This window comes from Physella acuta, unplaced genomic scaffold (genome assembly GCF_028476545.2).
Source record: "Physella acuta isolate Inbredline_101_S28 unplaced genomic scaffold, ASM2847654v3 ptg000421l, whole genome shotgun sequence".
NCBI lineage: Eukaryota > Metazoa > Mollusca > Gastropoda > Physidae > Physella > Physella acuta.
Genome location: NW_026731940.1, coordinates 52,044 through 63,569, shown reverse-complemented (window position 1 = coordinate 63,569; position 11,526 = coordinate 52,044). Strand labels below are relative to the sequence as shown.

Below are 11,526 nucleotides of genomic sequence, written 5' to 3'. Positions count from 1 at the left end.
CTAATGTCACTCCCACGCACTAGCCCGCGGCATAGGTCAAAGGTCAGACGATAACTGTCTAAAAACTAGTAATTAACATAGACAAATGAAACAAACGTATGTTGTAAGACATTTCGTTTTTAAAAAGACGTTTTGTTGTAGAAGAAAGTGTTGCTGAAATGGATGATAGATCAATGCCCTTCTCCTCCCCCCCCCCCTCCCTCCCCCCCCCAATCAATCTCTTGTAATAAACCGCTCACATCCACACCATCCCTTCATACGCCGAGGATAAGAAACATAACTCTACTTCATCTGCCTAAATGGATCACTAGGTCTAAAGAGGAACTTTACTCGGAATTTAATCCACTCATCCAATTGCTAATATACAAAAGCAGTGACTCATAAATAATAAGTTAAGTTCCCTTTTCAAACTTAACGATTCATAGGGCAGATGCAGTAGAGTTCACATCATTCTTGCCCTCAGGTACTCATCTGAGCTGGTTTAACTCTATGGACGTCCTGCAGTTTCGAATCCGAATCAAGATCCGAACTCGAAACCGTTAGAATAGCAGTTGAGCGCTCTGCCAGACAACCATAACTCTTAAGTAGATTGAAAAATCGATTCATACTTAAAACTGAAACTTACATGGACAAACTAACACAAAAATCGAAACGAATGTGATCTAGCAAGCAATGTTTTCCATCTCCGTGCTTATACAAATCAAAGTCAGCTTCGTATTATTTCCATCCCCGCCTTTCGACAAACCTCAGTTGAAAAGGCCGCGGAACGTAGGTGCCGCCACACTCTCCATCCAGGGGCGGCAACACGCCATCAACGGCCGGCACCAGCTTGAACCTCTGCATGACAGCGGACAGGAACAGGAACAGCTCCATCTTCGCCATCGCCTCCCCCAGACACGCCCGCCTGCCCATGGAGAACGGGATGAACTCCGGCGGCTGCAGGAGCTGACCGTTGGGGTCAATGAACCTTTCAGGCCGGAAGTTGTCGGCATCGCCCCAGATTTTAGAATCGTGAAGAACAGAGTCCAGAAACGGCACGACCACGCTTCCTGCGGGAAAAGCGTAGCCCCCTAGGTTAAAAGAAACACGGACTTGTTTTCGCGGGGCGCTAGGGGCGACGTTCGCCAGCCTTTGCGTTTCCATGACAACCGCGTTGAGGTAAACCAGTCCAACCCGATCGTAAATCCCTGGAACCCTTTCGTTCCCGACTTTTGATTCGATTTCTTCATATATCTTATCTTGTACTTCCGGGTAATGAAGCATAAAAAGCATGAACCAAAGTATAGTAGTGCTGGTCGTCTCAGTCCCTGCTATAAATAGATTTCTGATAACGGATATCAAATTCGAGCGATCAAGATTAGTATCGATCTGAGTTATTTCCCTTTTCTTCATCTCCAGCAGGTACGCCGCGATGAAATTGTCCGGTTCTTCGTTTTCGCTTAAGTCTTTTTCAATTTTCTCAATGTAGAACTTGCAAAACAAATTGTTGACGTCTAAAACGCTTCTGGTCATTTTCTTGGCATTGAAAAAATCCCCGGGAAGAAACCGTAAGATTGGCATGAAGATCAACAACTGCATCTGCGGTAAATATTTCACGATGTCGCCCAGCAAGCCGATCAGACGAACGAACTCGCGATCGTCGTGATGGAACCTCTTCCCGACGATAATGGAACAGACGATGTTTGAAACGCTGACGTTGGTCATAAGTCTTACGTCCGACGGCTTCCCTTTTAAGCCGGCTAATCCGGCGAGGTATTCCGCGACTTCTTCCTGTATTTTCACGGCTAAGATGTTTGTCCCCATGCCGAAAGATCGAAGGATGGACAACGACACGGCGCGCTGTTCCTTCCAGTTCCCCCCACTGGCACCAATGATTCCTTTGTTTGTCTCTCCTAGAATGTCGTTGATCAAACTCTTCGGTGCGTCCGGGATGTTTTCCGCGTTGTTGATGAGTAGCTCTTTGATGTTCTGGTACCCGCTGACCACAATATACAGCTGGTTACCCATTCTCAGACTGTACACATCGCCCGTCTTCTCGCGCCATTCTCGCAGTCTCTCGCGGTAGTTCTTGCTGAAATCTAACAAATGGCCAAATATTATTTTAGGCGGCACGGGAAAGGGAGGCAAATTTTTACCCGTTTTCTGTCGATCGAAGAATATCCACAGCAAGATAAAAGATAAAATCAGACCAAAGATGACCGGAAAGGATAAAAAACTGCTGAGTAAAATTGCATCCATCTTGAGTTAATTATACTTCTTGTCTGAAAAAGAAGACAGAATATTTGTTTACATTAAAATGAGACACAACAAACAAATTTATTTTTACAAATACGTTTCTTTTATCTCTCCCCGTAAATTTACTATCGTTATTAAGTGACGCATTGGTTGTTAGCCAAATTTTTTAGCTACATTTTCTTTGAAACAAATATTTTGAGAACTTTTTTCCTAATAAAATTGTACAATATTTTATGGGAATTTTCTTACAACAGGTATTTTAAAAATCGTGGACCTGTTCTAAAGAATATGACGTTTTATAATATTTACGCGATGTGTTTTTATGTAATTTTAAAACAATTTAGAAAAGCACTAAACCAGCTATATAGATGTACATTAGGGAGCAGTGAGGCAAGATATCGCTCTATTGTCCTTGTGTTTAAATAAAAGGAATGTGGCGGTTTAAAAAAACATTTAATTAAATCGTGAGTCAAGTGGTGTAGTGGAAAGCTCACGCATATTAACACGACACTGATGGGGTTGGTACCCAGACCCGAGGGTGGCGGGCGTCTCCGTGACCTTACAGGCTACACCCCCACCCACCATGGGCGTTTCCACCAACCACCCCAGTGGAAGGATATATCTGAGAATAAGTTGAATATACTAATCTACCGAGTGCTTTAGCTTTGTAATTTCCCCTTAGTTTCGAAACCGTTTACTAATTTTATAATGACTAATTAAACTTATATTGTCATCGAAGTGGAACGTATCCGGAAAGTTTGAACGAAATCACTGCATTAAAAGTGGGTCAAAATTGAGTTACAAACCCACAAACTAACAAACAAAAAACAAAACTGACTTTGGGAACTAAATAAAAGCTTGTAAAAAAGTAGCCTTTGGTGGCAACCAAACTTTACGCCGTTGCCAACAGGGGAGCGAGCAATGCTGATCTCTACATCTTGTTGTAGTATATCTGGCTAAACCAATCAATTACATTTCGTTTTTAGAACGGTCTACCTCCTCTTCCCCCCCCCCCCTTCTGCGCGTTTTTTACTTTCTGCATCTAGGACGATAGCCATTATTTGACATTTGTCACATCGTATCGTCCATCATAAACCCAAGTGAGCAGGGGTGTAAATCTGTGAAGGATTTCTTTAGGATTTAAATCATTTTTGGGATTATATTTCTTAGCGGTTACACGCCGGTGCCAAGGAGGTGCATTGTTCTGTGATGCCTAGCATCCCAAAATTTGGAAAATAAAACTGCGCTAGATAGCTAGATATATGCAGTTTCTTTCAGGCATCTCTACCGACACCCCCCCCCCTTCCCCGAACGAAATGGAATTTATATAGAAAATATACTTTTATCAGTGTCCCCCCCCCCCCCCCGAAAAATGTATCCCCCCCCCCCCCCCCGGAGAAAAAAGTCTGGAAGAAACACTGGATATATGTAATATTGTTTTTATATTTAAGCTCTACAGTTCTTAATATTTCTTTGAGTAAATGTATATAGCTATGGGCGGATCTTGTGAGTGACAAAATGTCCAGGTCCCCGTCCCAAAGAGATAAATGTTATATAACGTTGTTGCCAACACTAAACAGAAGATGTCCTGGTCAGGATTATTGCACGTGCGCCCAAATGTTTTTATAACAAAGGTCAGTCAGTTTCACGCCTACATGCATGCTCACATCGTCAGTGATAGCATTCAAATCAAGGGATACCAAATGGTGTTTAGTAATGTTTCGTTACATTTCGTTTTTTATTTGAATAATTCCATGAGGGAGTGTGTGTTGGATGAAGGGTGTGGGTTGGGTGAAGGGTGTGTGTTGGGTGAAGGGTGTGGGTTGGTTGAAGGGTGTGTGTTGGGTGAAGGGTGTGTGTTGGATGAAGAGTGTGTTGGATGAAGTGTGTTGGATGAAGTTTGTTGGATGAAGGGTGTGTGTTGGATGAAGGGTGTGTGTTGGATGAAGGGTGTGTGTTGGATGAAGGGTGTGTGTTGGATGAAGAGTGTGTTGGATGAAGTGTGTTGGATGAAGTGTGTTGGATGAAGGGTGTGTGTTGGATGAAGGGTGTGTGTTGGATGAAGGGTGTGTGTTGGGTGAAGGTGAAGGGTGTGTGTTGGGTGAAGAGTGTGTGTTGGATGAAGAGTGTGTGTTGGATGAAGAGTGTGTGTTGGATGAAGAGTGTGTTGGACGAAGGGAGTGTGTTGGATGAAGGGTGTGTGTTGGATGAAGGGTGTGTGTTGGGTGAAGGGTGTGTGTTGGATGAAGTGTGTGTTGGATGAAGGGTGTGTGTTGGATGAAGTTTGTGTGTTGGATGAAGGATGTGTGTTGGATGAAGTGTGTGTGTTGGATGAAGGGTGTGTGTTGGATGAAGGGAGTGTGTTGGATGAAGGGTGTGTGTTGGATGAAGGGTGTGTTTTAGATGAAGGGTGTTTGTTGGATACAGGGTATGTGTTAGATGAAGGGTGTGTGTTGGATGAAGGGTTTGTGTTAGACAAAGGGTGTGTGTTGGATGACATGTGTTGGATGAAGGGTGTGTGTTGGATGAAGTGTGTGTGTTGGGTGAAGGGTGTTTGTTGGATGAAGGGTGTGTGTTGGATGAAGGGTGTGTGTTGGTTGAAGGGTGTGTGTTGGGTCAAGGGTGTGTATTGGGTGAAGGGTGTGTGTTGGATGAAGGGTGTGTGTTGGGTGAAGGGTGTGTGTTGGGTCAAGGGTGTGTGTTGGATGTAGGGTGTGTGTTGGGTGAAGGGTGTGGCTTGGATGAAGGGTGTGTGTTGGGTCAAGGGTGTGTATTGGGTGAAGGGTGTGTGTTGGATGAAGGGTGTGTGTTGGATGAAGGGTGTGGCTTGGATGAAGGGTGTGTGTTGGGTCAAGGGTGTGTATTGGGTGAAGGGTGTGTGTTGGATGAAGGGTGTGTGTTGGGTCAAGGGTGTGTGTTGGATGTAGGGTGTGTGTTGGGTGAATGGTGTGTGTTGGGTGAAGGGTGTGTGTTTAATGAAGGGTGTGTGTTGGGTCAAGGGTGTGTGTTGGGTGAAGGGTGTGTGTTGGATGTAGGGTGTGTGTTGGATGAAGGGTGTGTGTTGGATGAAGGGTGTGTGTTGGGTGAAGGGTGTGTGTTGGGTGAATGGTGTGTGTTGGATGAAGGGTTTGTGTTGGATGTAGGGTGTGTGTTGGGTGATTGGTGTGTGTTGGATGAAGGGTGTGTGTTGGATGAAGGGTGTGTGTTGGGTGAAGGGTGTGTGTTGGGTGATTGGTGTGTGTTGGATGAAGGGTGTGTGTTGGGTGAAGGGTGTTGGATGAAGGGTATGTGTTGGATGGAGGGTGTGTGTTGGGTGAAGGGTGTTGGATGAAGGGTATGTGTTGGATGGAGGGTGTGTGTTGGGTGAAGGGTGTGTGTTGGGTGAAGGGTGTGTGTTTAATGAAGGGTGTGTGTTGGGTCAAGGGTGTGTGTTGGGTGAAGGGTGTGTGTTGGGTGAAGGGTGTGTGTTGGGTGAAGGGTGTGTGTTTAATGAAGGGTGTGTGTTGGGTCAAGGGTGTGTGTTGGGTGAAGGGTGTGTGTTGGATGTAGGGTGTGTGTTGGATGAAGGGTGTGTGTTGGATGAAGGGTGTGTGTTGGGTGAAGGGTGTGTGTTGGGTGAAGGGTGTGTGTTGGATGTAGGGTGTGTGTTGGATGTAGGGTGTGTGTTGGATGAAGGGTGTGTGTTGGGTGAAGGGTGTGTGTTGGGTGAAGGGTGTGTGTTGAATGAAGGGTGTGTGTTGGGTCAAGGGTGTGTGTTGGGTGAACGGTGTGTGTTGGATGAAGGGTGTGTGTTGGATGAAGGTTTTGTTTTGGGTGAAGGGTGTGTGTTGAATGAAGGGTGTGTGTTGGGTGAAGGGTGTGTGTTGGATGAAGGTTTTGTTTTGGGTGAAGGGTGTGTGTTGAATGAAGGGTGTGTGTTGGATGAAGGGTGTTGGATGAAGGGTATGTGTTGGATGAAGGGTGTTTGTTGGATGAAGGGTATGTGTTGGATGAAGGGTGTGTGTTGGATGAAGGGTATGTGTTGGATGAAGGGTGTGTGTTGGATGAAGGGTGTGTGTTGGGTGAAGGGTGTGTGTTGGGTGAAGGGTGTGTGTTGGGTGAAGGGTGTGTGTTGAATGAAGTGTGTGTGTTTGGTCAAGGGTGTGTGTTGGGTGAAGGGTGTGTGTTGGATGTAGGGTGTGTGTTGGATGAAGGGTGTTTGTTGGATGTAGGGTGTGTGTTGGATGAAGGGTGTGTGTTGGGTCAAGGGTCTGTGTTGGATGAAGGGTTTGTGTTGGATGAAGGGTGTGTGTTGGATGAAGGGTGTGTGTTGGATGAAGGTTTTGTTTTGGGTGAAGGGTGTGTGTTGAATGAAGGGTGTGTGTTGGGTGAAGGGTGTGTGTTGGATGAAGGATGTTGGATGAAGGGTATGTGTTGGATGGAGGGTGTGTGTTGGGTGAAAAGTGTTCTTGGCCCCATTTAACTTATTCGATAAGCGGCTCTTTTATTAATATTCAAGACGTATTTTAGTTGTGACTACCGCCTAAACATGTCCTCGTTAATATAGGATGAGCACTTTCCCAAACGTCGACCCGTCAGTATTAACGCCACTTGCATCATTTCTAGCGGGATATTGCAAGGCAGCGCAAGGGAAATAATCGTTGAAAACCCCGTAGGGGGAAGTAATCGAAAAGTCTTGAAAGTTAAGCACGTCACTGTCGCGGTTGGCCATCGATCTGTTTACCCATGCTCGTCATCCCCACAGTGTACCAGAGGGTGTCGTTACGGTTCATTGACCCCGGGTAGGTTACGCACGGATAAGCTGTCGGCGTTGTTTCTGGTCATACAATCCGATGGTGTGTTAGTGTATGCCTGGGTAAGTGGATGGTGTTATCAACAGGAGGGTGGTGGGAAACTGTGAGACAGGTGGGGCCTAGAGATCGATATCGTGATTCGGCTAGTGATTGAGAATAACGGATACGTATAAAGTTTATTGAATCGTAAGTTTTTTGACACGAAGGGAATACTTAAATGTATTTTGATACGAGGGGACTACTTGAATGTATTCTTACACGCGGGAACTATATTCTGACCCGAGGGTATTACTTAAATGTATTCTTACACTAGGGGACCACTTAAATGTATTAATACACGCGGGGACTATATTCTGACACGAGGGTATTACTTAAATGTATTCGTACACGAGTGGACTACTTTAATGTATTAATACACGCGGGGACTACATTTTGACACGAGGTCACTACATACATGTATTCTTACACAAGGGGACTACATTCTGACTCGAGAGCACTATTTAAATGTATTCTTACAAACGGGGACTATTTAAATGTATTAATACACGAGGGGACTATATTCTGACATTAGGACACTACTTAAATGTATTCTTACACGCGGGGACTATATTCTGACACGAGGAGACTGCTAAAATGTATTCTCGCACGAGCGACTTACTCTAATCCGAGCGGACTACTTAATCGTATTATGAAGGACACGGTTGTCAACGCATTTCCGTGGATTTCTTTTTCCGGTTGCGTTAACGAGGTTCATTCAGTGCATCTTTAAGTTCACCAGGTAAAAAAATAGAGCCGATTTCATGCAGGGAATAAGTGGTGATCTAATCTATGTAAGAAGGGGAGGGTGGGAGTATATGGCCTAGCATTGTGATAATGATAACTACAGCTCAGCTTGACAATATAGCTACAATACATAAGCTAAACCCTACGCCAGCGATAAAGTGTCGTTTTCGTCGATTTTCGGTGTACAAGTATGCCAGTACGACTAATCGATAAAACATTATATCATTTTTATTATTCCGTGACGCACTGACGCGTGGTAGTCCTACTAACTAACCAATCATTTGTTGTCACGTTTAAGTCGTATTTGATTTATTTGTCACGAACGTGAACCCGGAAATACGCCTTCAACCCTGCTTGGAATTATTGTTTATATGAAACCATTGATCATTGATGATTTATGGGTTTTGATATTCATCTTGCTGATAAAATAAATATTCTAGGCTGAAATCCGGAGGAAAGCAAGTGCATTGATACAGAGTTGCAAATTTTTTCTTAAAGATATTACAATATGTTATTGTATTTATCTATTGGCCAAATCCATAGATATGGGACGCGGGTGGTTGTAGAGCAGAATGCATGACTGCTAACCTCAAAACATTGGGTTCGGATCCCGGGATCATGACTGTAGTCACTGAATCTACCCAAGAATGTTGGATACCTGACACAAGTTAAGGAAAGTTTAGGCGGCTGACCACACTATTAGGCATACCAGATACACCTATAATAATAGTCTCTCGTTAAAGCGCATATCATGAACATTTCGTTATAGAAGATACTAAAACGGCTAAAAATACATGACTCGGTGAAAAACAAACGCATTAAGTACTAAGTGATTAGGTTCAGTCACCTATTATAGTAGTCTGTACCTAAATCGGGAAATGTGACGAATTCGCTACAAAAGTCTCTATACGAGCGTCATGTGAAAACCATCGCGTGGTTAATTTACATGTCATCTTTTTTTGTGGGCGGTTACTTTACAGAGTTCATCTCACGTGGGGTTATTGGGTCAATGTCATGAACAGGTATTTTTGCACTTTCCGATTTTAGTCATCATTAATGGGTTTTGTTTTGTTTTGGGGTTAGCGTTTCGGCCTAAAGCTGGTATTAACATTGAGGTGAACTGCGGAGTTGAAACAGTACTTTAACGATAACTATGAAAAAGTTAATCGTGGTGTAGCTAACACATCACTTAGAGCTGTTAATAATCACTTGGTTAATCTTACCCGAGATAAATAGAAATCACAACAGAAACCTTGACAGTCTATAGAAGGCCGATGTCTTGTTTATTTACATCTATGCTTAAGTGAAAACAAAAAACCCAATACATGAACAGCACATACTAATAATAGGTCAAGCGTGTGTAGCGTGTAATCAGTGCAGACAACATCACCAAAGGCCAGAGCGTGTAACTGTTGACACCAGGGGTGTAGCTAGATAAATAGGTCATCTAGAAAAATCTAGGTCACACAAATAGGAATGTTTTCATCCAGCTCACGGAGGGCACATCTTTTTTTTTAAATAAAGGGAATTCCCGAACATTTTTCTTTTACATAAAAGATAAAATAATTGTCAAAATAGCAATCGATACAAACACCACTCAGGAGCGTATGCAGGTTTTTGGGTTTGGGGCAGAGTTTCTTCCAGACATCTCTTCGGGGGGGCTTCGCCACCCCCCCCCCCGAAAATTTTTTACCGCCCCCCCCCCCGAAGTTTACCGCCCCCCCCCCCCGAAGATTTCAAGTGCCCCCCCCCCCCCCCGGAGAAAAAAGTCTGGAAGAAACACTGGTTTGGGGGAGTGGCTAGGGCACAGAAAGGCATATATATATATATATATATATATATATATATATATATATATATATATATATATATATATATATATATATATATATATATTATGTATACACTTCTACCGTACTCGTAGGTCGATTGCATAACTAGTTAGTAGGTGACCCACTTACCAGCATGTTTTTGCTTACTTTGATGCGAATCTTGAATCAATAATTATCCTGTTCCACTTGACCTAATCTCGTCATGTCAATAAAGTGTTCAGTATTGTAAGCGTGTTAGTTCACTGGGAATATTATTGTTTTGTTACCCAGATCAGCGTCTTATTCCCGGGGTCAACGGCCGGGTAGTTTAAAAAAAAAACTAAGGACGTGAAGATAAACTGAAGATGTTTTGTTGACTTAAGACAACAGGTGATCCATCAACGGTCATCGATCAAATGGTGAGCTTCGGCGTGTGGCCTTCGGTGGGATTTTGATGAGTCTCACTTTCATTTGTCGGCTTGTCTGGTCTGACCTAAGGACCTAGTGTAACTGACCTTGAAGGACTTAGCTGTACTTAGCTTAAGGTCCTGTAGTAGATGATATATCAGCGTGTGCCTTCAGTGGGATTTTGATGAGTGTCTCACTTTCATTGTTGGGTTGTCGTGTCTTTAAGGTATGACCTAAGGTCATAATATAACTGACCCTGAAGGTCTTAGCTGTACTTAGTTTAAGGGCCTGCGGTAGATGACGTATCTTGATGGAATTTGACAGACCTTGAGTGCATGACCTACAAAAGTGACTAACCTACATGGATTGAACCAAGGTGAATGACTTACAGCGTCTGACCTACAATGACTTACTTACAATGGTTGACCTACAGTGACTTACCTACAACGAGTCACTTATAATGACTGACCTACAATGAGTTACTTATAATGACTGACCTACAATGACTTACTTACAATGACTGACCTACAGTGACTTACCTACAACGAGTCACTTATAATGACTGACCTACAATGAGTTACTTACAATGGTTGACCTACAGTGACTTACCTACAATGAGTCACTTATAATGACTGACCTTCAGTGAAAGATCTATTTTATCTGTCTTATTGCGACAGACCTTCACTGCTTGACCTAAATTGACTGACCAGCGGTGACGCAGTCTGGCCTTCAAGTCGTCCTACCCACCCCCACCCCCTTACCCTTATCTTCCCCATTTGCCAGTCTAAAAAAAAACCCATACTAATTTTTAATCCCTGTTGGTGCCTGGGGGGCGGGAGGCTAACGGTAGGGGATGATGATCATTTAATTTTTCACGGAAGGGAAGATTTCATCCCCCGGATTAGCCTTGGGATATTTGTTTTTATCTTGACCAGTTCGCTCGCCCTTAAACTAAAAAAAAAACATCAGGTCATCTTAAATAGTGATTCGTGTTCTACGTAAGTTGTTGTTTTGAATTTTTCATAACCTCTCCCTTTCTCCCCCACTGGTACTGTTAATTTTAAGCCACCCAAACTGCCATCCATCACCTATTACTACGCTATTGGCTTATATGGAGGTACTGAACTACTATCTTATATGAAGTTACTGAACTACTATCTTATATGAAGTTACTGAACTATTGGCTTATATGGAGTTACTGAACTATTGGCTTATATGGAGTTACTGAACTATTGGCTTATATGAAGTTACTGAACTATTGGCTTATATGAAGTTACTGAACTACTATCTTATATGAAGTTACTGAACTATTGGCTTATATGGAGTTACTGAACTATTGGCTTATATGGAGTTACTGAACTATTGGCTTATATGAAGTTATGAACTACTATCTTATATGGAGTTACTGAACTATTGGCTTATATTGAGTTACTGAACTATTGGCTTATATGGAGTTACTGAACTATTGGCTTATATGAAGTTACTGAACTACTATC

At 43.2% G+C, this 11,526-nt stretch overlaps 1 protein-coding gene across 1 annotated transcript; it reads right to left on the bottom strand.

Moving 5' to 3' along the window:
• Positions 1 to 308: 308 nt before the first annotated feature.
• Positions 309 to 2,255, bottom strand: LOC131942715 (cytochrome P450 2J6-like). Its single transcript, XM_059302634.1, has one exon. The coding sequence runs from the start codon at positions 2,236 to 2,238 to the stop codon at positions 718 to 720; it is 1,521 nt and encodes a 506-aa protein (XP_059158617.1). The 5' UTR covers positions 2,239 to 2,255; the 3' UTR covers positions 309 to 717.
• Between the last annotated feature and the right edge of the window lie 9,271 nt (positions 2,256 to 11,526).